This window comes from Streptopelia decaocto (assembly GCF_964273445.1).
Source record: "Streptopelia decaocto genome assembly, chromosome: 24".
Taxonomy (NCBI): domain Eukaryota; kingdom Metazoa; phylum Chordata; class Aves; order Columbiformes; family Columbidae; genus Streptopelia; species Streptopelia decaocto.
Window position 1 is genome coordinate 1,974,679 of NC_138679.1, and position 25,385 is coordinate 2,000,063.

The 25,385-nt window shown below is 53.1% G+C and overlaps 1 protein-coding gene across 3 annotated transcripts in view; it reads right to left on the reverse strand.

Moving 5' to 3' along the window:
* Positions 1-25,385, reverse strand: part of STK11 (serine/threonine kinase 11) — a 29,723-nt gene that overhangs the window by 1,146 nt on the left and 3,192 nt on the right. For 2 of the 3 annotated variants that reach the window (XM_082072360.1, XM_082072359.1), the window contains 8 exons: positions 22,591-22,674; positions 19,627-19,716; positions 19,379-19,511; positions 18,777-18,913; positions 18,186-18,313; positions 12,639-12,696; positions 6,334-6,527; positions 432-660 (listed from right to left, as the gene is read on the reverse strand). In XM_082072360.1, coding sequence (XP_081928486.1) covers positions 452-660; positions 6,334-6,527; positions 12,639-12,696; positions 18,186-18,313; positions 18,777-18,913; positions 19,379-19,511; positions 19,627-19,716; positions 22,591-22,674 — 1,033 coding nt within the window. In that variant the 3' untranslated portion in view covers positions 432-451. Of the gene's footprint in view, positions 1-431; positions 661-6,333; positions 6,528-12,638; positions 12,697-18,185; positions 18,314-18,776; positions 18,914-19,378; positions 19,512-19,626; positions 19,717-22,590; positions 22,675-25,385 lie in introns of those variants that run through there. The other variant, XM_082072361.1, reaches the window with a different exon arrangement.

Sequence of the window (25,385 nt, forward strand, 5' to 3'; positions counted from 1 at the left end):
GATCCAAACAGATAGCAGAGCCTCAGCCCCGCAGAGCCGGTGACGAGCGCGAGCGTGCGGCCGGGGGCGGATGAGCGCGGAACATGAGTCACTGCTGGCTCCGTTATGAATGAGGGGTGGGAAGGAGGGGACGGGGGGACAGAGCTGGGAGGAGGAGGGGGAGCAGGGGAGGTAGTGGGGGGACACCGGTGCCAGGGAATGGGGGTGTCACAGCAGAGGAGCAGGGACCACAGCTCTGCACCCCAAACACCACGGGGGACGCAGGCTCTGGGACACTCACATGTGATGCTAAGACCAAAACCTCTTGTCTCCCCAACCAGGACTACCAAACACCCTTTTCCTACCGAAATCCTGCTGCCCGCAGTCGGGGGGGTGGCTCAGGTGCGTCCCCCCCGTTCCCTGGGCAGTCAAGCTGTCCCTGGCTGCCGTACCTGTGCGGAGCGCGGGCCGCTCACTGCTGCTTGCAGGTGGAGAGCTTGCGGATCCTGCTGCTGGCCGAGCAGGCCTTGCGCGAGGGGTTGGACGAGGCGCTCGCCCGCCGCTCGCCCTTGGCTTTGGTGCTCAGCTGCCCCGGCTCCGTGCCGTTCATGCAGACGGGCTTGGGCAGCCCCCGGCCGCGGCTCTGCCCGTTCTGCCCCGACTCCTCCTCAGGCACCTGTCCTGCAAGGGAAGGGGGACGGTGAGGCGGGGAGGGCAGCGGGCCCGGCATCGCCACCACCCTCACCTGGGACGCATCCTGCACCCCAGGGATGCCAGAGCCCCGTTCTTGCCCCCATGGGGCACAGCAGAGGGTGACCTGATGGGGACACAGAGCCCACATGTCCCTCCCCACTCCCCTGGGATACAGGGATGTCCCCAGGACAGGGATACAGAGATGTCCCCAGGACAGGGATACGGGGATGTCCCCAGGGCCGTGGAGCAGCTGCCGAACCCCCCAACCCAACCGCGAAGCCTCAGATAACCCCGGCCAGAGCAAATCCTGCCCCAGTTTCCCCAGCACACAAGAGAAAACCTGAAGCAGCGAGCAGGAACCACAGGCAGGAACCGTGTGTCCCCATGTCCCCTCCTCCCCAGGCAGCCGCCGTGCCCACCCTGAGCCCCGGCTGCAGCGGAGGAAGCCGCTCCTCCTCCTCCTCCTCCCTTCTCTGGAGGAAGGTGCGAGTCCAGCCCGGCCCAGGGAGCAACACCCAGGGCTGGATGTACTTGGGGAGCAAACACCTGGTAGAGTCACCCACAGGGGCTGGGACACTGCCTGTTCGTGTCACCACTGGCCGGAGGGGACACCCCAATGGCAGAACAGCTCCAGGTCAGCCCATCCGGGCCGGCGCGGTGACTCAGCACAGCAGAGAAAGAGCCGTTTCCAGCGGCATCTGGCGCAGCCGCGGCCGGGCCGGGCTCGGGGCACCGCTGGTCACCAGGCAGTGACCGGGGGCGCAGCCCCGGCCCCGAGCGGGGGACACGGCGGCCGCCCAGCGCGTCCCCAGGGCCCACAGCACATCCCAGCGCTGCCGAGCAGATTCGGCAGGTTCCCGGCCCCCCCACCGGATCCAGCCGCGGCAATTTCCTTCCAGCAGGAACGTCACGCTCCAGGGCCCTTCGGTTATGACTCAGAGGTTTGAGTGGAAGCGAAGGCTGTAAGATGATTATGTATAATTTTCTTTAAAGGATGCTCAATCCTTTCTCCGCCAAGGCCGAGCGGCACGTCATCCCCCCGTACTTGCGCCAGCGATCACCCCACCGCCGAGCTCGGGGAGGAGGGGACACCCGGGCACGGGTGCTGGGAGAGCTGCTGCTCCTCTGGAGAACATCAGGGTCCAACTGGGACCCCCGTTCTCCGTGTCACCGAACACTCGCAGAGACCCCGAGCAGCAAAGGCGGCAGGAGCCAGGACCCGGCACCGGCCATGATGGGCGCCCAATGGGGACCAGCTTCGGTAGAGCCTCCGGGTGCGGGGACCGGGGGCAAAGGAGGCTGGAATAAAAGTGCAACCCTGGGAATTAGGCAGCAGGTTGAGCACTTGCAGCCTGAGAAGCAGGGAAGGGATTTCTCCTCCTAAAACCAGGCTTAGCTGCAGAGCTGGGCCCAGGCGGGAGTTACCTTGAGAAATGACTCCACTGATTGATCCGCGGATCAGAGCGGGCAGCTCACCTTCCCGGTGCTGTGGTGGGGACGCGCCAGCGCTGGGTGACGTTCTGCCAGGGGCTGGGGACAGGCGCCCAAACACGGGAGAGGGAGGGCAGGACGGATCATGCCGGCCCCAGAGCCCCCGGGACAGGGATACAGGGATGTCCCCAGGACAGGGACACAGGGATGTCCCCAGAGCCGTGGAGCAGCTGCCGAACCCCCCAACCCAACCGCAAAGCCTCAGATAACCCCGGCCAGAGCAACGCTCAGCACTGATCCTTCCCCTCCCTCAGCTCACGCCAAGTCAATTAATATTTCTGACTAGGGAAGAAAAAAAGAATCCAAACAGTTCATTTGTCTTTTGAGTGACTCTTCCCTCCTCCCCCTCCAGAAGCGCAGTCCCAGGAGTCTATTATGGATACCGAGGAGGGAGGGTGAATCGCGAGCTAATTTTACCTCCTTCACCAATGACAGTTGCTGACGTTCAAATTAATGAAAATAAAAATTCAACAGGGGATGAAGTCTTGGCAACCGCCGGCCCCCGCGGAAGCCAGTGACCCAGCGCCGTGTCTGGTGGAGCAGCTCCATCCCACCCCGGCAGCGCCGGCCGCACCGCGCTAAAAATACAACAAACGAAAGGAGAGGCACCGGGACCGCGCGTGTTCATCCCGCCACCTCTCACACTTCTTAATGGCTCCATCCAGCTCATTCAGGCACGAAAGCCCTTTCAGAATAAACCCGTGAAGAGCTTTTGAATCGCTGCGTTTGTCAGACGCAAACGCGCGGCCATGATTTGCGGCGAGAAACGCACCTTTGGAGCGGCAGCCTCTACCGAAAGGCTCCAGCCCTGGCTTTGTTCTCCAGCCTCACGCTGAACGTGGAGCGAACCAGAGCCCCGAGGAGGCTGAGAGGCCGTTTGGCGCCGCAGGACGGGCTGTGGGGCAGAAAAACGCCGAGTGCGGCCGTCCAAACGGGGACGGCGGCACAAGAGCAGCGGGGATGATCATGATGATGATGATGATGATGACCAAGATGCTCACGCGCCCGCTCAGCGCATCGCTGCGTCCCCAGGGGACACGGCGGCCGCTCCCGGAGGGATGAGGATGAGGATGCGGCTGCTTCCTCACGGTTATTCTCTCCTCGGCTGAGATGTTTAACACCGGTTGAACCAGGGGCATGTAACATTTAAAGCTTTCTACAGAGCTGCATAAATCTTTAAATAACCCTTTAAAAATGAAAGCACGTTCTCAAGGCCCCTTCTTCCTCTGAAGAAGGTAAGATTTAATGAGGTTCCCCTTTCCCCCTCCCAAATCGAACACCCACTCCCACCTATGAGTCATTTGTACTCCGGCTCTCGCTGCCCAGCAGAACCACAACTGAATTCATCAGCCGTGTATGAGTTTGGTGTTTAAGTTTTATTTTACTATGGCGTCACCGTTAGAAATGTAACACTAACTGTAACACAGGGAGCGCTGCCTGTGGGGCCACAATTACCCTTTAGGTCTCGAAACCCTCTGAAACAGCACAAATGACACACAAGAACTTCCAAAAAATCTTCCAGTAATTTGCCTGTCAGCTTCTGAAACGACAGCTCTTATTTGGGTTTAAATGCCGCTGTTTGCATCAGGAGCGTGTAAGAGGTGATATTAGCGTTGCGGAGATGATCTCCCGCTATCAGTCACCTGCCTGCGTGGGCACGTCCTGCTCAGCCCAGATGGCCATGGCCACACCAGTACGGACCAGTATGCTGCCCAGGGGAGGCGGGAGGCGCGGGGGGACACGGTGAGCGGCAGGAAGGTGCCAACACGTGGGCACAATACGCCAGCCCCCAGCTGGGACCTCGCAGGCTCTGCTGCTCTTCCTCAGAGGAAGGGCAGAGCACAGGGTTCGCCAATGCGGACAGTCACGTGCCGCAGGACAGACACCTGCCTGCGGGACAGACGGCTCTGTCCTGGACGCACAGCCACGCTCGGATGTCAGGTCGGCCTAAGCTGCCGCTTTTCAACCACACTGCAGTGCAGAACCCAGACAACGCGGGGCAAGCACCCCTGGAAACTTTAAACCGAAACAAAACGTTTGAACCAGAGCGAGAACAGACAGGAATAAATCTGTTCAAAATCATCCGTGGGGCAGGTTGCAGGAGTGGGATGGTTTCCCGCTTTGAAAGGGGCTGCAAACCGTCTCCTCTGCAGCACGTTGAACCCCTACAGCTCCCCCTTCCTTAAAAACACAAAGCCAAAACCTAGAGAACGATTCCCTTGCGGAACAAAGTTATCTGCTTCGGATACAACTGTCCTGGAGATGGGTGGGATCCTGACGCAGCTTGGGAGGAGCAAGGAGAAGGTCCTGTGCTCTCCAGCCTGGCCTAGGCTAAGCTCGACGCTCCTCTTCCGCGGCCGACGGGAGCGCGGCGTCCTCTCCGCGCGGCTCGTCACGGCTGCTCCGCGCTCCGCTCTGTCCGCTAAGCCCTGCCTCAGCCTCCTCCTCCTCCTCCGCAGCTGGGGAGCAACACAGCACCATTAGACACGCGCACGCTTGCTGGCCAGACTGACGCCAAAACAGCAGGAACAGACGGTCCGGTGGGCTGGGAGACAGCGAGAGCAACGGGTCTGCTCATCACCCTGGATCACACACGGACCGACTGTTCCTCCCTCCTGTTGGCTCGGAAAGGAAGACGTCAAACTGGGAAGGGATGGAAGTGGTGCTGGGGATGGATTTTCAAGCCTGGCAGCCTCACCGCTGCGCTCAGGCTCTTCCAGCCCCAAATCAGAATCGCACCGTGGGCACTGATGCACAGGCTGCTCCTGGTGAGAGCTCTTATGGAGGAAGATGCCCGACCCCTGACAAGGGGAAAGCACCTGGCGAGGCCTCTTCTCTCCTCCTTCTGCATTAGAGAGGCCCCAGCAACCAAATGTGTGCTTCAGTGAGTCAATTGCATTTTTTAAGAGGGTCCCTCCTTTCAAAAAGCCTCCGCTAGGCTGTGAGGAAAGGCCTGGCCTTGGTTGGATTCTAGCACAAAAGTCTGTGCGATGTAAGAAGAGAACAAGGGACAGAGCTCTGCGGGCCACCCAGCTGGCAGCGGGACACTCGTTCTATTAGAAAAGGTTCTAAATTACCCGAGTGTCACCAGTGAATCAGCACTTGGAAACAGATCTACTCTGGTTTGATGAGACTCCATCTGTCCCGGCAGGTCCCACCCCGTCCCCGCGTGGCCGAACACCCGAGCAGGCGCCCCACGGGGACTGTCACCCAGGGGTGTCACAGCACGGAGCCTTGGGCTCCGAGCAGCCTCTCCCCTTCTCCCCCTGGAAGCCAATCTTGTCACGAGTTGCTGCCCAAAACTATGGGGCATTGCGTACAATTTGAGGCTTATTACAATTCAAAGTCTGACGCTTCCTTGTTCCACAACAGCGCTTCAAAAAAGCCATTTCCACCTAACCAGGAAACCAAGAGAACAGCAAGGTCTTCAGGTGCAAGACTGGGTAAAACCAGACCTTGCTTTAAATCAGATCCACGGAAGCCACCAGGCCATTGTTAATGGAAGACTAAAGTGGTTTGCTTAGTCTGGAACTAGAGAAACCAGGTCTTTCTGCTCTGTCTCACCACAGACGTCCCCCTCCAGCCTCCTGCTCGCAAGCTGCACAGTTACAGGCACAGCCAGGCCAAGGCAGGAAAAGCCACTCGATTACCACCACTTTGTAAGAACTGCCCCCGTCCTGACTGGTTATCTTACCTTAAAACAACACAAAATCCCCAATAAAGAGAAAAGCAATTCTGCAACCAGATAGTTCCCCAGACTGGAGCAGAAAAAAGGGCTCAGTGTAAAGCTCCAAGCACCCATCTGCCCCAGATGTGCCATCTTCTCCACACACTGAGTCACTTTAGGGCTGTGCTCCAAAATAACCCAGCCTAGCAAAACTGGCCAGAAGAATTAAATGTGCTAAACAGAGTCCAGCAGGAATGAGCTATTAGTGGATGACGGAAGGAAACGGGCAACGCGCAGGAAGGGGCATCCTGGCTGATCAAATAAAGCACCGAGGCATCCGGAGCACCACGGCTCACTCGCCGTGCGTCACTCCCACCACTCAATAATCAATAGTCTCCCCCACTGCTGAAAGGATTGAGACCTCGAGGCCTTTCCTGAAAAGCTTTAAACAGACCAAAAAGAGCCATTTCTGCCCTACGCATCCCAGCATCATTCTCTCCTACCTGGTACTGTGAAGTCCTGAGTGTAGATGATATCATCTTCAATGTCATACAAGTCATCATCTTCTTCCTCATTGTAGCCATGCAGATCTTCCAGATAAGGCACCGCCGTCATACTTCTCCACCTGTCCTTTGTTTCTGGGCTGGGGGGTATGGGCACCAGAGCCTCTGCCTGAGCGTGTTTCTTACGAAACCAACTGCAAAGAGTCCAAGAACAGGGTTTCATCAGTACAGCTTCGTTTTGCGGAAGGCACGGAGAAATCCTCGACACTATGAGATCACAGATGGTTTGGGTTGGAGGGGCCTTCCCAGCTCCCCCAGTGCCCCCCCCGCCATGACAGGGACATCTTCACCAGCTCAGGTTGCTCAGACCCCGTCCAGCCTGGCCTGGGATGTCTCCAGGGATGGTTCATCCACCACCTCTCTGGCCAACCTGGGCCAGGCTCTCACCACCCTCAGGGCCAACAATTCCTTCCTCACGTCCAGCCTGAACCTCCCTCTTTCAATTTAAAACCATCACCCCTTGTCCTGCCCAAGGACCAGCTGCACTCCTGCGCTCACCTTGCTGAACGTTACACAGATGCCGCTCACCTGCACAACAGGACGATCAGAGTTTCACAGTGGGGAGCAGCCTGTAAGCTCAAAGCCCTTTTCTCCTCTCTAAGTTTAATTTTGGCTACAAAAGGTGCTGCTTTAGGAAGCAGCTCTCTGAAAACCCACCTCAAAAGCAGAACACGATCTAAAAATATCCCTTTGTGGCACATTTATGTCTCGGCCTGACGACTGCTGCCCTAGACGAGCCCGATGTGACCCGAGCGCTGTCCCAGCGCCGTGTGCCAGCAGCTCCTGGCCGGTAACCGCAGCGGAGGCCTTACCAGTCACCAGCAGGCTCCTACAAACCTGAGCCATCTGCTTTTTATCACTCCGGTTCCAAATTCATTAGGGGAAGTGAGGCTTGGATGCACCTCCTGCACAGCAGAGCTGTAATTAGAATTTTGTTCTAGTCTTACATTGACAGCCGGCCTGGAAAAAAGCGGCGTTCTAACAAAACTATCCAGCTACGGCGAGGAGATAAGCACGTGAAAATGTAGCTGCTGGGACAAGTGAGGTAGGATTCAGAGGAGTGAAGCCTCACCCAGAAACCCTGCTTCACAATTAGCAGCTTTAAAGCGTTTTCTCTGTAGGGACTGAGTTTTAAAGTCAGGCTATTGCTCCGCAGCATCTCTCCATCCGCAGCAAGAGAGCGGAGTCGTCCCTGGAGCTGGAGGTTCACAAGGAAACATTGTGTGACCTCTGGGTCATGAAGCGACACCACAAGAGTGAGGTCAAGGACAAACGAGATCAGAACGACTGCCGATAATGGGGTATTTCAAAGGGACAAAGCCTAGAGGTCTGCAGCAACTGGTGTTTTTATTTTGCTGTTATTTCAGCTCTGCCTCTTTTCTTTCCTTCCCTTCTGTCCTACTTAGCAGGAGAGTAAAAATAGGTTTTTATTAACAGCAGAAACCTGAATCACTGTACTCTAGTCATAATGATTCCATCCTCTGGGAGGTGATTTCAAATACTTGCATATGCATACATGGTAATGAGGATATAGAGCGAGGAGAGAAATTCATTGAAGTTCTAAGAAAATCAAAGACCTCTTAGAAGGAGCCTCAAGCAATTCTGTACGAGTAGCAGAGTATTTCCTGGCAAGCAATTTTCCAGCAGGGACAGACACTCTGCTTTCCGCACTGGTGCTAAATGGCATTAGTGCAGGTTGGCTCTGCAGCAAGGACCACGGGCTCCACCAAAGGCTCCACAAGCTCCCGCCTGCTGCCCGGGGCAGAAAGTGGCTCTGCCACCGGCAGGGACGCAGAGAAGGTCCCTGCCCACCCTATTTCACCATTTAGTCGTTTGCTGAGCCAACTGACCCGGCACAAATGGGAAAAGCTGCTGCAGATCTCAAGCAAACAGCTCCTGGCTGAGGCAGATCCCTCGCTGCTCTGGGAAACACGTCCCAGCCATTCGCAGCCCTTCAAAAGGGAGCAGTAACAAGAACATTTCTTACTACACTGCAAGCTGGTCAAGAGCGCCTGCGAAGCACAGCCAGCAGCACGAGAATTAACTGTGATCCTGCCAGTTAAGAAGTGGGGTCCGGACGGGCTGCTGTAATCTATGGGGAGATAAGACAGCAAGGGTCAAGGACTGAGTGAAAAAAGGAATCTGGGTCGACCAGCGCTTAATGAGCCTGTCTGCTCCGCAGCTTCCAAGCTCGATTTTTACATCACAAGTCATCACTCTGCTCTTTTCAAGTTCTGGTATAAGCAAGGTTAAAATAAGAATCAGCAAGCACAGCTGCAGCTTCCAAACACTTACAGCTAATTCACTTCCCATTCTAGGTCACTAATATTGCAGTTTGCTTGTTTCGTCTATGGACAATTTTGTCTGCGAGCAGATGCCAAGCGGCAGATCATCCCCCTGCCAGCACGGACCGGTTATGAATGAGCGTCCAGCTCCGGTGAGGCTGTGTCAGGGTCACTGTCACCGGGGGCAGCTGACGGCACCCCAGCCTCGCTCAGCCCTCGCACACCCGCGTGGTGGGCGCACAGCAGCGTGCCCGGGGAAAGGCACCACGGGCCAGCAATAAGGACACAGCGGCATCACCGCAACCACCGCTGCAGCTCCTGCAACATCAAGAGATGTCCAAGTTCTTAACTCGGATCCATAAGATGTAAGGAGGAGAAGCAGTTTTCTTCTCGCTCCCTCTGTGCGGACACAGATGCCATGAGCGCCCTCAGCACCTCCAAAGGCACCTACAGCGGCGGCAAACCCTGATTTGCAAGGGCTGTGTGGCCAAGCAGCCGCCCCCACATCTCCCGGGGGTGCAAAATCACCTGGGGGCAGCACAGCAGCTTTAGGAGGGGACACCAGCCCAGTGGGTCAATTTGCACCGTCACTAATAAGAAGTGGAAGTGTCTTACTCTTTCTTGCTATAAACTCGTGCAATCGCGTCTATGAGTGAACAAATTAAGTGTGACACTTCTGGAGAAGGAAGGCAAGATGGTTGCCTTGGAAACGAGGGACAGAGGTAGAATTCTGCATCCACTTCATCACTCTAAGTGCTGCAGCAGGGTCAGTGAATTAGTTACAAACTGCGGTATATGAGCATTAAGCCCTCCAGCAAAAGCCCGGGCTGGAGAGGAGATGGATCCCCATCCCAGGAGTACAAAATACTCACAGAGGTGACTAAAAGTGTCACTTTTCCACCAAAAATCATCCTATCCAGATCCTTCTGGGAAGAGGAGGTTTCAAGGCTCTTTCACTGTTATTCAGGGGTCAGCTTCTGGCGGTTCGTAAACTAAGATGACAGACTGAGAGAGCTTTAATTCATTTCCATTTACAACTCATAGCCTGCGCTGCACAGATTGACTGCGTTTGAAAAGCCTCTGAGCACAAAGAGTTTGGCTGCAGAAGAGGAGGAAGGCGCTGGCAGGTAGAGAACTGAGCAGGCTTTTCCTACAGCGTTCGTCAGCCAGGGGAAAGCGCTTGGAGCAGCTGACAATAAAGGAAGGAATGGTGGAATTACCATCACTGGGCCATAAACATGTGCCCGGCTGCCTCCTGCAGCTCTGTCGCTTCACGGAGCGACGCTCGGTGCTTCCTCAGCACTTCCCCTCACCCACTCATTAAGCCTTTTATCCAAAAACCATCCCTTTATGGAAGGTATGAGCTGTTTCGCCAGCTCGGGATGGATCCCGAGTGCCCAGGACACGCTCTCCGCGGTTCCTTCCTGCAGGATGGGGAACGCGGCCCCTTCCCCTCGTGCCGACACCGGCCCAGCCGCATTCAGCTCCACGGACACGGGGGCTGTTCCCGCTGGTTTTCACTGCGCTTTGATCATCCCAACTGTCCGTATGAGCAACTCACCAGCACCATCGGCTCAAAGACATGAAAGGAGACGTCAGCAGGCACCGGGTAATTCTGGTGTGAGCCAGTATCCCGCTCAGCAGGGCCGCCCGGGTACGGCCCTTGATGTTTCTGTAGTCTAGTTCCTGTGCCTTAACACATGCTTTTGTGGGAGGAGTGGAGAGAGACTCTAAATCATTAATGGCTATTACTCCCACACACACTAGAAATCTAAGGATTCTAGAAATCAAATCTTCCCTTACTAAAATGCTTCCCAAAAACCCTCTGCCAATACCGGAATGGCTACCTGCTGCCCTTCTGATTGCTTTGTTTAATTAAAAAAGAGAAACAATAAAATCAGGGCCAGGTTAAGCATAAGGGTTAAGCTTCTGTTTAAAGAAAAGCCAAGAGAACCAAACGCTGGCTCCTTCGGCACAAGGCTGCTCCACAGAAAGGAGATCGATGGGCACATCCGAAGCCCACAGCGTGCGCAGTGCCTGATGCAACCATCAAGATGCCACAGCGGGAGAAAAGCCTGTTAAGAAGCACTAGTTAAGCTCGCAGAAGAGATTAAGCCTGGAAACGCTCCTGTGTTTGCAGGCAGAGGCCGTGATTCTGTGACTCCGTGCAGCCGCGCTCGGTGCCGGAGCCCAGGGCTGTGCCGGAGCCCGGGGCTGTGCCGGAGCCCGTGCAGCCGCTCTGCGCCAGGAGCTGCTCCAGTTCCTCTGCTGCCCACGGGTCTCCAGAGAAGCCTTTCCGCTGCAGCTGGGCAGGGCTGACGCAAAACCCCCCGCCACACGGGACGAGAATCAAATCTGGTATCTAGAGCTGGATAAGTAGCTCAAAAATCAAGCAGAGCGCGACACGTGAGAACCAAGCGCTGCCCGGGGCTCGCTGTGCCTGCAGACCCACGGCGTGAGAGGGAATCAAGGGCTTGCTCTTCTCAACACCCACCAACGTGCTGCAGACACTGAATTCCTGCCGTGCTGCCTCACAGCGCTCGCTGACAAGCAGCAGAAGATCCCAGCCCCACCAGCAGCTCTAATGAACAGGAGAATGACTTCATTACGAAGCACAAGAGCACGCAGGGCTCTGCTGGCTGGCTGGGAGCGCTCTGGTCCTCGGCAGCGGATGGGGCGACAGTCGGTAACAGCAGGAGCTGTTGTTTTAAGCCCAGCTCTACACGGCGCTTTCAGTGCCAGGCGGTGTTGAAGAGGCCACCCCAAGCAGGCGTGTGCACAGGAAACACAGCCCAGAAATGAACCGCCTGCCCCCATCACCTCCCAGAGCCCGAGAACAGCCCATGCGCAGCGCTTGGCCGCTATTGAAGAGTCGGTCTGTCCGCTTCATTAACAGCATGGGCAGCTCCATCAGAGCTGCTCCCTGGGCTCTCTGACCCTCGCTGGGGCAGCAGGCAGCCGCTCCGAACGCCACGGCTGCTCCGGCCTGGCCGCTTTTGTTCCACGGCCCCTGCAGATGTTTTCCGGCCACAACACCCACCAGGGGCCAGCATCCCGCAGCACGCGGCTACCGCCGCTGGTTTTGCGGAGGCACAGCAAGGAAATAGAACGGTGCTGCTCCTACCGGCCCCTCGCCGCCCAGGATCAGAGCCGTGTTTTTATGGGGCTCCGCGAGCTCCCAGGCGGTGCCGGCGCCGGCAGCTGCGGCGCAGCCGGCAGCTCTGCCCGTCCTCGGCAGCACCTCCCATTCCAACGGCAGATAAGCTGATGCAGCCTCCGCGCTGGAGCATCCTTATGATGCTTTTTGTTCTTGTGCTTTTATCCGCCCAGGAAATCTCTGCTCAGAGGCAGCGTGTTCAAGCAGATCCTTAGAAAAGAAAAAAGCCTCAGAGATAACGGGGCCTTTCCCCCCCTCAAACAACGCAAGGATAAAGGAGGAGGATATGGAGGAGGGAGGAATATGACATTAAAGAGAAAGAAAAACATTTTCCTATTGTCCTGGAATGCTTTTCCACATACTGGTTCCATATGGAGCAAATACTGAGGGATATTTCTGTCACCAGCCTGTCCAGAAAACCAGAACTAACACACATTACTAAACAGCCCTAGTTCAGTAACCCAGCTTTAAGGAACCCCTGTTCTGCTCTATTAACACTGGCTAACCTCTGCAAAAAAACATCCAGAACCCTTGATTATTAAAAACCAGTCACGCTAGAAACATATTTTCAACATATTCATTATTTACTGGTTAGCAATTTAAATGCTTTAACCGGATGCTCTAATAGGAGGGAAAAAAGCCAAGTAGAGGTTGCCAGAGCTCCAGCAGAGCTGGAGGAAGGATATCTAGTGACTTCCATGTGGCTGCTGTCAAAAGGAAAAATGAGTTGAGAGCAATAGCACAGGTACATTAGCATAAGAAGCAGAAAGAGAATGACTAATAGGAAGAAGCTGAACACTCACTTGTGCTGCCTTATCTGCTGTATTGAAAATCTCTTGGCTGGGTCGTATTCAAGCATCCCTGAAAAGAAGGAAAAAAGTGCAGGTGTGATCACAGGTGCTCTCGGCCAAGTCCAGGACAGGAAGCACAAAGCTGTGCCCTTCCCTCCCGCCCCCCTCCCCAGCAGGACCGTGTCCAGCCCTCCTGGCGCTCAGGGAGCTGCTCCCCAGGGACAACGTGCTGCCCTGGGCACAGGGAGCTCAGCACGAACCCCCAACTCACTGCTACCTACCCGAGCAAGGCTGCTCCTCGGCTTCCCCCCTGCTAAGGGGATCTGGCCTCTCCCTCCATCACCCTGCGGGGACAGCGGCTCGCAGAGCCCTGGATCGCACATCCCAGCACATCCCCAGGCAAAACCACCCAAGATTTTGCATCTCAGAGATAACGCTGTTGAGCTTTCTCCACGGAAGGGCCAAAGCCTTGGGCACCGTGTATATCCAGTTGCTCAGCATCCCAGAAACTCCGATCTAGTGAAATTCTATTCTGGAAGTATAGCTGGCAAGAACCCACCAAAAAATAAACCTATTTTCCATCCTTCTGCCCCAGCCAGGAGTTTGATTTCTGGCATCACCTGCAAGGATAACTGGGGTGTGGGGCGGAAGAGGAGGAGTGGTTGATCTGTTTTCTTTAGAAGCGAGGGAGCTGGATTCCTTTGACACTCCTGACGCGCCCACTCGGCTCCGCTGTCTCTACAAAGTTCACAACTCAATGGAAAGGAAGCAGCAAATTTTGCCATATTCTCCAGAAACTGGGCAATGGGACCTAACGAGTCTCAGCCAGCAGCACCCAAGACATTCTCCAATGACGGTTCCAAGAACATATTCACCTAATGAATGTCACCAAAGCCTCACTGCTGTACAGGACAAGGAGTAAGTGTTTATGGGGTGATAACCACGTGTTGCTCTTGAGTCTCAGGTTGCTGAGGTTCTGCAAAGAGGTGAGAGAACAGGAGGGGCCCATCCAGCAGGGAGCAGAGAAGAAAGGCTGGAAGCAGCACAGCAGGAAGGTGCAAGGGCTTCGCAGAGCAATTTCTGCCATACTGTTGAACAAAGGTCATGCAGCAACCCTGCATTGTGAAGGAATTTCTCCTTGCCTTACAAGATTATCAAGTTCAGGCTGAAGTTCTGCACGTCCCAGCAGATCCAGCCCAGAATTCCCTGCAGAATCCGGGGTGCAGCGGAGCTCCCAGGGCTCCTGCGCTTCAGTCTGGGAGGAATTTCATGGGGAGCGGGGGCCGGAGCAGCCTCAGCAGCAGCTCCTGCGGCCACCGGGACACAAACACGCAGCGAAGCAAACGCTGATTGAGGAACGACAGCTAACGAAGAATTTCAGTGCATTTACCAGATGAAAGTGGTACCAGCAGAGCATAAGGTTTGAAGGTAAATTATTAAAAGAGGCCTAACAGCACCAGTTACAAATAGCTACGTGCAGACAGCTGTATTGTTCAAGCAATTAGAGAGGCATAAAGAAGATAATTGACCAAAAGGGATATTTAATGAAAAAGTACCACATTTTAGGCAATGTTCAAAAGAAAATGGAAGGGCCAATCACTGCAAATGTACGTTCACGCATTCAGCTCCGTGACTCACTCATGGCAGCTCTGTGGCTCAAGTCCTGCACTGAAAAAAGCCTTCAAGACAAAACATCATGTACTATTCAGAAGTCAAGTCATCTACCAGAGTCTGCCCACAGCAACCACACGCTCTCTACCATTTACGGTAAAGATTTCCGCGCCGTTTATCTGCGAGGGGAGGTGAGCGTGAGCGCTGTGACAGGGCGATCCTCCGGGAGGACTTCAGCAGGATCTGCTCTGCCCGTACATGGGATGCCCGCACATTGCTCAAACCCCTTCCCAATTCTGCCCAATCTGGAAACCAGAGACCACGAGTGTGTCTGAAGCTCCTTGCAGCCTCCAGCCCATGCACCTCAATAAGGGTGAACACCCAGCAACATAGAGTATCTGGTGCATTGTTTGAGAAGCAGTAGGAAATGCAACAGCAAGAGGTAATGGACTCAAGCCTGCACTACGCGTCAGGCTCGCCGTTTAAAACAATCAATATAAAAGCAGTATAAGAGCAATTTGTAAAGTCAAGCAGGACCTTCTCCCTCTCCTTCACCTTCCACAGCGTGGCCGGGTGCTCTGAGCAGACTCTCCCTCTGCAAACCTGGAGTCTCTGATCACAGCCAGCCTGGGGGGGACAGACAGACACCAGCCCAGCCAGGGGGACAGACAGCTTTGGGATTACAGCATCCCACTGTCCCCAGGACACACATCCTCCCAGCAACCCGGCACCGAAAGGTCACCGCGGTTACGCAGAGTGAGAAAACAAAACGCTGAGAAACTAAACAACTTGTCCTCGGTCACAAAGTCAGTAGCAGGGCCTGGAAATAACTGCAGACACTTAACGCAGAGGCTGCAGGCCCAAAGCCTTCCCTGCCAGGAGAAGCACATTAGCAGAGGAGGAAGAAAAGCTGACCTTGTGCATTTCTCCTGTCCAGAAGCAAACTGCTTATGAGTTGATAAGTCATGTGCAGATGGTGACAGAAGAGCCTTAAGGCTATTTATAAATGCTTCCACTCTGACACATCTTTACCGACTGCACACAGAGGGGCCAGTACTGTCTGGCTTCTATTTCCTTCAGTGATGAGTACAAATAAAGCTTCATTCCTCACTACAGAGGAAAAGAGGAGCAGCATCCCAGCTTCTCTGTTGAAATACACTGTCGCACAAGTCTCTTTACAAATCAAATGCCATAGAAGCTTTAGGTGCTCTACATTCTGCTGCTTCTGTAAAGAGGAACAAAGGCATAAAAACAAGCTGAAGGGGTGGGGAAGTAAAAGAACGCTATAAAAGTAGTCAGAAAAAACCTTAAAAAGTGTATTTTAGCGTTTGCTTCACAGGCAGACTCGTACTGTGGTCACTTATAGCCAGAGAGGAAACAAGCACTTTGCAGCACACTGAATTCCTCCTTTCAATAAAAGCAGAACAAATGCTTGCAGCACTGCAAAGTGCTTGAAGAGTCTTTTAAAAGCAACGCAAAGGCGGAACAAAGTCTCTAATGAGATGGAGCTGAGCTGTGGGTGTCTGTGCAGCTCGCACGAAAGCATCAGCATCGACAACACCCGAGCTGCGGGCTCCGCATCCAGCCCCAACCCGCTGCCGAAGCAGGAGGCACCTACCGGGAAATGCAGCTGTTCTGGAGGAAAAGCAGCAACTAAATAAAGCATTCAGGTTTGGTCACCATGGCTACGTAGCATCAGCACCGCGAGGCTCAGCCCTGGTATGTGCCGCGGCCTCGGAGCGGAGCGCCCGGGCAATCCCACACTGTCATTCCATCACCTCAGCTCCACTGGAGACAGCAAAGTGTCAAAGCAAACGGGCAGAATAGCAGGAGGTGCTGCCAGCTTTCGCTGTCTAGCAGGTGCAGGTGACAAGAGGGTTGGGAGAGCGTTTTTGGGCAGGATGGAGAGAGGGCGGCTAAAGGATCCTTGTGACTCCCCAGCGCCCCGGAGAAAGGGCCGGGTGTAGAGACGCAGACATGTCCTCGGGCGACCTCCTGCGCACCCGACCTGCGTCTCACAGCGTCCAGACACGGGACGGGTGAGGACAGACGGCAGCCGGGGTGAAGGAAGCGACTCGGGCTGAAGAGATGGACGGTTCTGGACACCAGGTGCAAGGGTCCTCTGTTTAAAGTGAGGCAGAAGGAAGAGCAGGAGACTCTGACCCCAGGTCTCATATAGGGGATGGAAAGGGAAGCGCAAGATTTGAGGCTATGAGTGTCCTCAGGACAAGAAAGAGCAACAACCACCACACCTGTCTTCCCTGGGGGGGCAATGCTAAGTGCAGCAAGAGGCTCTTCCCCAACCCCTGAGGGTTTCTGGTGGATGCTGCAGCAGCTGATGGGCCCCTGGTTTTCCTACATTTAGGCAATGCTCAAACTCACAAAAAAAAAAGGTCATGTTTTGGGTCAGGATTCACAAATTAAACCCCAGACGTAGATCAGGATGTGACCCCTGGGGGCAGGCGGGTATGACATGAAACACGGGGTGGTCAGGAGTGCCGCGGTGGTCTCGGCAGAATGGCCGAGACGCCGGCTGTGCCAGGGCAGTTTGCAGCTGTGCCTTGTGCAACGCTTTCCAAAAGCTGTTAAAGCCAGTTAACGCTTCTTGAAATGGAAATAGCTTATTTCATAACCGGTATGGGGTCAGATAAGCTAAAATAGCCTCCTGTGAGGGGGACTGGCAGCTCCTTGGCGGTGGGGGCCACGGGGAGCCCCGCTAAGGCAGCGGCAGCACAGCCGGACACACAGCACCACCTGCCGCCGCTGCCGCCCGGCACGCAGCGGCACCGAGCCAGGACACCGCGGGCACGGCACCGCGGCCGAGGGGACCCCACAGCCCGGGGGCGAGTCCAGGCGGGGGCTGCAGCTCTCACAGGGACCGGGAGCCCCCGGGCAGCGCAGCTTTTCCCGCACAGGAACAACCACTGACGGTTGTAGCGCGAAGCGCGGCTGTAAGACGCTTTGAAATTGGTAACCTTTTGGCTAGCCACAAACTGCAACGGCAGCGCCGGGACGCGGCGCAGGACACGGCCCCCCCCGTTTAGCGCTGACACCCGTGTGACGAGCGGCCCTGACGCCGCTGTGGGCCGGAGGAAGGGAAGCTGACTCAGTGCCCCACAGCCCTTCACCCACACCAGCCCCGCGCTGCACGAGAAGCAGAAAAATCAACCCGAAACAAGACAGCCCCATTTCACATTTGGGGCTTGATCTTTCGCAAACAGCTGAAGACAAAGCAGAGGGAGTGACAGATGGGGCTGAGCGGCTGCGCTGCCCGGAGCGGCAGGAACTGCTGCACTGGCTGTCCCACTTCAAAAGAAGTAGAGACTGGTCAACACTAAACCTCAAACTACTGCAGCAAGTGACAGCAATGAAAAAAACCCAACCAAAAACTACAGCCCTCTCCTTCTGCCCAGAAAATGCTACTCCTATTGTGGAAGTGGGCACCAGGCACTGCTCCAATATCCTTGCAACTCTGAATCTGGGGGAAAGGAGGAGACAAGTGGGACAGAAGCAAATTCAGAGCAGAGGCTGATGAGGAAGGACGGCAGAACCTGAGGACTCAGTATTTCATGTGATAGAAAACTTGGGAAGGAATTTGAGCGTTCTCACTCGCAAAGCCTGCAACGCTACGATGTCATTTTTAATTTAACCTCTTGCGGGCTTGGTCTTTAGGTTTAAAAGCTTCTCAGAGCTCAAGAAACAATGCAGGAACCAAAGCTCTGAAGAGAAGTGACGGCAACCCATCCAGGGTTTAGTGTATCTCAAGAAAAGACCAGCGTTAAAGATCTTTAAAGTCTTATCATGAGGTTCCCAAGCGTATCCTCCCTTTCTAACAGGATCCTGTATCATCGCAGGATGCTTGGAATGCAGCTCTCCCCTGGTATTGTGCAAGCTGAGCATTTCTGTACCTGTGAATTCTACCCTTTTAGAGTCAACTGGGAGACTCACCTCTCAATAAGTCTGAGAGCGGAGGACCACAATCCTCTGGAATTGTGTAGTCACCTTTCCCGATGTTTTCAAATAATTTATAGATATTATCCCCTTCAAAGGGGTATAGACCCGTTGTAATGTTGTATCTGTAAAGGCAGAAGGAGGACTGCATGAGAAACAACACACAGAACAGGTGTTCAGCTCTTCTGTGACTACATAAAACAAAAGGAGCCAACAGGAAACTAAAGGAGGAATAATTGACGGTATTTGGAACGTCTCTTGAAACTTAGACTCGCTTTATCACAGCCTCTTCATTCACATGAGTCAAACCCACCAAGACATCTCCCTGACAGGCCAGGATGGAATTCAAAAATAAATCCTAGAGATGTGTGGTTTCTATTATTACAGTAGCTGTGCATCTCGGATGCTCAAAAACAGCCAGTGGAGTTACTCACCGAGAAGAAAAGTGACTTTTGGCAGAATCACAAGCACTCTGGGGAGCACAGACCCAGCCAAAGGAGGGACCAACACACCCCCTGCTTCCCCAACACCACAAAGAGCAGCAGACAGCACAAGACTGAGCTATTTGAGGGCTCGTCGGGCACTTACAGCGTGACCCCTGCAGACCAGATGTCGACTTTAAAGCCCGAAAAGGTGTCAAGGCCATTGGCAATTTCTGGCGGCTGGAATGCTGGCGACCCTTGGCTCGTCCTGCACGTGTCGTCCTCTGCGAATGGATGCAACGCCTGTGGCAGAACACACTCGTTAGTCTCGAGCTTTGAAGGCAAATTGTAACTGTTAGAGAAGTTTTACCTGGGGAAAAAACAAGAGGAAAACTCCGCTACTGAAGATCTGAGAACATGGTGCCACAGCAACCACGTGCCAGCGGCAATTCTCACACCTTTCCTACCTTGCTAAAGCGGTCTCCATATAAAAAAGGACAAGGTTATGTAACTTATCGCCGTTTCACCACCCTTTGGGGTTTGTCCAAGATCGATGCCTTTCTCTATGTGCTTCCCAGATGGAAGTTCTGCGCTGTTATCAACAAAAGCGTTTTGCCAATTGCAATAAATATTCAGAGTCGCTCTAGAGCACTCTGCAAGTTGAACGGAACAAAAGCCTAAATGCACAATAAATCACACCACAAAGGTGACCTGAATCCAGAATGTCACGCTTCCAGCGTTCCCGACTTCGCCGCAGTCCTCACATACCTCTGCTACACCTAAATCAGAGATTTTCAGCGTTCCATTGGTTGTTAGCAGGAGGTTCCCCGGTTTTATATCCTTGTGGACAATCCCTTGGCTGTGCAAGTATTCTAAGCCGTCTATGAGCTGACAAAAGTACCTGCAGAAAGATTTAGAGGGGGTGGAAAAAGTCAAGCACTTCCATAGACTGAGACCACGTGAAGCACTGATCACACATAAAGCAGAGAGGGCTGTTATAGGAGACAAGTGCTTACCCGTGAGCCTGAAAAACTGGAAACCTCTTTTCTGGGACACTGTCCAGCATCTCCTGCATCCCACACACACAGTACTCCATCACCATATACGTGGAGGCTGAGTTAAGGAAGCTTCAAGGTTCAACACTTCACAGACCTGAAACAGGAGGCAAACTCCACAGCAATGAAGGTGGAGACCTCACAAGCATGACAGAAATAGGATAATAGAGAAAGCGAGGAGAGGCTGGAGCAGGTTCTCCCAACACCCCGGCTGGAACTACAGCTCCTGTCGCCTTCCCCAAAGTTTGTTACTCTTTGTTTCCCGTCCCAAAGCGATAGGGCTGTGCGTGTTATTTAACAGATGCCACTTACCCCCATCCCCACGGGAGTATTTCAGTAGCAACAGAAAGGAACCCCAGGGAGCTTTTTGAAACTTCATGGATAAAAAAGAGTTACAACAGAATGCCAAGACCTGGTGACACTTTTTAGCATTTGTTCCCTTGCAGCGTATTCTAGTTTTCACCTCCTTAAGCCTTAAAGTCAGGGCCAAACAACAGAAATTACGCAAGTGCCCAAAGCAATGATTTTCCTTCGCTTCTAAAGGGGCTCGCAGAACAGACACTGGGACATCTGGTGGCTTTGGCAAGCGAGTGCACCTCGAGATAAGGAGCAGAGCGGAGCCCGCGCCCTCCAGCAGTTCTCTGGTCACACTAACGATTCCTGGCAGACGCCTGCTTAACCTAAGCCTAAAATAAGTTGCTTATGTCCCAGGATTCCATCTTAACTCTTGAGGCAGGAGAGGCTAAAGAGACGACCTGCACTTTAAGCAGGATCTGTGCTAAAGATTGTGTTGCCCTTTTGTAGCACGTTCTATCCGGTAGCTCACAACACTGTCCAACCTCACAATGTCACCCAGTAAACCAGCAGAGGAGCAGAAAGAACTCCCCAAATTCATTCCTACCATTTCTTACTCTGGAAGACACCTGTGAACTACTTACGTCTCAGTGATGTGGAAAACATCAGCCCTCTCACCTTCAGGAGAATAACGCTAACAGTAGATGACACAGCTCAGCTCCTGGGCCCAAAAGGACAGGCTGATTTGGGTTTCATGAGCTGCCAGACTGTTCTTTTGTAACTGATCCACCTTGAATTGATCAGCCAGAGCAGAGCACAAACTTTTAGGCCGGGGCAGATCCATTGCAGGTGATCAACCGCACCCCAGCACACGCCGGTCACAGAGCTGGTGGAGAAGCCGCCAGCTGGGACACTGATATTGAGCCGGCTTCATTTGCCGCCCGGATTAGCTCTCCATTCATCACCAGCGCTGCATTCCCAGCCACAGCAGGTCAGCAGAGCAGCCCATTAAATACTAAATGTAGCAGATATTTTTAATCCGGTCACCACAGCTTTCCCTTTCCCAAAGAAAATCACTGAGGGCTTTGACTAGGCAGGCAAGGTGTTAAAACAGTCCGTGCAGGTGTAACCATGGCTGAAGCCTGTAGTTCACTTCCATCAGCTACAGAAGGCTTGGGTGAGAACAGAACCTTCCCTTTCTCCTCCTTGGACAGGCCCAGCTCCAAACGCCACCTTGCATCACTTCCTACCAGCACCAACACGGGCACAGATTTGCTAAGAGTGCAGAAGCAGATGAAGAAAAACACCAAACTCCATCTACACTTGCAAAGGAAAAGTGCTGAAAACCAATTTGTTCTTCTTTGCAAACACTAATGTTCAGAAAGTAAAGCAGGAACGTCACTCCTGGCTCTGAGAGGTCACGTTTCTGCAGGACGGGTTTGGGTTGTCATCACCTGCTACCAACACACGAGGTCTCTCTTGGGCTCTTTTTCCTCACGCTTCTCCTTCAGCGTAGCAGCTTATTAACTAAATGGTATCTTTCTATAGACAGTAATTGAATTACGGTCCCTTCGGTCGGTTAAGGCTACAAAACACAAACAAAAGTCGTCAGGCTTTTTTTTATACTAATGATTTGGTGGCAGAGCTTGATCTAATTAAAGCACACAATTAAATTACCCATTTTATGAAGCGCTGTAATTGGAAGACAGTATTTAGAAAACACCGTCAAAAAGAAAAGCAACCGTTTATAATGTGTGCTACGGCAGCTCAGCTCAATAACCTCACACACTGGTTCAAAGGGCCCTCGGAGCACAGGCTCATTAGGAACCATCCAGCTCCTCAGTTGCGTTTCCCTGGCGAGTCAAAGCCCGTAATTACGCCGGTGTCCATGCGCACGGGGCTGCGGGACCACACGCTAAACCCTGAAAGATACACTGAGATCACAAGCCACACATTTTATTCCAGAGCTGAAGAGTTCAGCCTCAAAAAGCCGAGCTGTGCACCTCAGAGGAGCAACAGGCTCCAAGCCCACGGCTGGTACGAGCTTTAGGTCACTTACAGCACACGAACACCAGAACAGGAGGCTCGGGGACTCGTCTTATCTCGAAGGACACGAGCAGCACAGCCCCTCCGCAGGGATGGCCATGCCAGGCAGGTTTGCTGCTGCTTTTGAGGAGAAAAAACCCCTAAACCGCTGCCAAGGGCTTAAAAGAAAAAGCATTAGAAGATTGATTTCACATAGCACAGCCAATAAAACATCAATCTTCACTTCAGGGAAAGCAAGCACTAACGTAGCACAGCTGGAAACAGCAGATCCACAGCTCTTGTTTCACCGCCGAGCTGCTGGAGGTCACACAATAAAACCCAGTGTTTGAGGGTCTGTTCTCCCCCAGCCCTGGAACCTGGGGACAATATTTTCTTTCCTAACTGGGAAGCTGGAAACTTAAGAAAATGTACTTGTGTGGAAAGTATTCCAGACATGCTGCATGTTTAATACCAGTGACAGCAAATTCAAGCTTAAGAAACATTTGAAAAGGGCCGTAACAAAAGCAGAACTATAATGATTCAGCACTACGGCAGAGAACAACAGGAATTCAAACCCTCTGAACAACTGGGTGAGAAAAAGGATATATTTTCTGCTTCTCTTCATTGTATAATACATCTACCAACTGGATAACGTTTTTGTGCCGTAATCGTCGCAGGAGCTGAATTTCCCTGCAGGAAGAGAAAAAGAAAAGAAGTTACGCTTAAAAAGTATACATAAGGTACAAGTGAGCGAGTGGCTGTGGAGATGGACCCTTGGACGTCATCTCGTATCAGCCGGTTTGATCTTTGTCTCTTGGGATTTTGTACCGCGCTCCAAACCACATTCCAGTATCTTTTGCATCAAACTCAGCCTGCGGAATCCCGCGGGAGGAGGAACGGGAGGATCAGGACGGTCGGGTCAGGGTGGCTCTGGAAGCGCAGATGTTGCTCTTCACTTGGTTCCACTGCTGCTCGGTCTGGGCTCGTGCTAAACCGCGCCTAAACTCTTCTGCCCAGGTCCCTCCTCTCGCTTTAAGAGCCCAGTTACACATCAACAGCAGCACACGGAACTCGGAGCCTCTGCCCCAACACCCAGAAGCTGCTCACATCTTCTGCACAATTAGCCGGCCTCTCCTAATGAGCTGTGGCCAGTACAAAGGCTCGTTGATGCATCTCATCTGATTAACAAACCAGTAACTGCTCCTTCCAAAGGCTGATAGATGCAGGAATGCAAGCAGGTTTTCTAAAGATCTTTTAAGCAGTAGTATGAATTGTTTCACTAGCAAAGTTTAGGCTGAGAACTCTTCCTTTATCATCCATGGCTTTAAAAAAACCCGTTATGGTAGCTAAACAGAAACCCAGGATAACGAGGCAAAGCTCCGAAGAGTGTTTAGTTTAAATGGCAGACAGATTTGCAAAGCGATGCGGCCGCTCTAATTATAGTAATGACCAAAAGGCTGAAGTGGATTAAATTAGCATAGGGACCACAGCCAGCATTAGTGTCGGGCTAAGAAGTTTCTGCATAATGAAGGGAGACGGGCCGGCGAGAACACACACGCTCATTTACACACGACTGCTTTGCTGTGAAAGCAAAGCAAGCTCCCACTATTAGGAAGACATTTAAAATCCTGATCCCAGCAGCTCATTCCTTATAATACGGCTTGAAAGCGCAAATACTAATTCCTTCCCCCTTTAACGGGCTAATAAATATTTCATATTTCTGTAATGATTCTTTTTTCCAGGAGGACTTTGCGAACCGATGTAAAACGGCAGCGAAGTGCCCCCACCCCCGGGGCAGGGGCCGAGCAGCCCATTTCCCAGAGGAAAGATTAATTCTATTTATAGCTCCTCTTGCATTCTAGAACGCCCGAGGAACAGAGACAGCCCGACCGCAGCCACCTCCGGGGCCATGTCGGCTTCAGCCTTCGCTCCATAAGGGAACGCAGGGGCTCGCCTGGTCTGAACCCAAGGAAAGCCCAGCTTAGGCAGGACAGCGGCAGAGCCGGGTCTGTGGGGCAGCCCCTGCAGTTTAGGGGGGCAGGAAACCCACTGGGTTGGCTCCAGCCCCCCCAGGCCTGCGGCACGTCCTGCGGCAGCACAACCGGCCGTGTTCTCCTCAATTGCAGGCCCAAGGAGCAAATTGCCAAAGTACAGCTCTCCGACACATTTTAAACCTCCGAGGAATTCTAATGAGCATATATTCAAATCTAAGTACTCGCCGAGCTTGGTAAGTACAGTACGAGACACTTGGGACACACACAGAAAGTCCCAAACTCTTAATTAAAAATGTGAGGCTATTAGCACACAGTTTAATAAAACTTGTGCTGCTACAGACAAATAGTCTTCCAAATTTTCTTTAATGTTTTTGGCAACCCTACTAAACTCATTTTTTATATTAACTAGGAGCAGTAATTAGGCACAGCGCTGTGTGGTTGACTAAGCCACCCCAACCTTTCTTTAAAGCAACCGAAGAGAAATGAAGCTTCCCCACACTGATTTCAGGGAAACGTGTGTCTTGTGAGCTTAACTCCCCCAGGATTCACAGGGATTCCAGGGAACTCCTTGGGTGACACCATCAGGACACGTTTCTCCTTCCCCACAGCAGCAGTGACGCTCAGACACCCCCTGAGAACGGCACAGGCACAAGCCCCCGGTAATAATTCAATTACATCTCTGTTAAATCAACCAAGTCACAGACGGAGCGTTCTCCAGAGTGGTCAGAAGCACCAGCAGGAACAGTGAAAACCATACAGCCAGGTATTTTGAGACTGAAACCAAACCCGACCACACAGCCCAGCTGCCCATGCAAAGAGATTTTTCATCTCAAAGGGCACCAGCTGAAGTCGGGATGTTTACACAGATCGGACAACTCATCACAATCATCTCCGACACGCAGCGAGCTGCAGACATCCTCGCGCTGATAAGGGCGCGACGGGCCAGGAAGCCGCTCTCACCACCACAGGAATTGGGTATTTACTCATTATTGCACCGAGCAGGAGCTTTCAACAAAGTCCAACCCAACGGCACGATGCAGTCCACATCTGCTGTTACACACGAGTCGTTTGCTGGGTATAAACCACCCAAAGCTGCTCGAATGCAGCTGTAGAAAGCGAAATTTTAACAGAGTGTGGCCAAGCAAAGTGACATTATAAAAATCACCCCTAATGTCAGCACTTTCCAGCGCTCCCTGGAAATCCAGCGATTGTTTCTGCCCCATCTTCACCCGCCAGGCAAACCGGGCAGGTTTGATGCTGTATCTCACCACGGGTTTATTGAGATCCCAGGCACCTTTCGCTGCGTGACGCAGCCACGCTGAAGGGTTCTGATACGGTCAGAGTCGCAGCACTAGGGAACCGCAAAAATACAACCTTCTGCCTTAAAAAAAAATCACCACTGAAGAA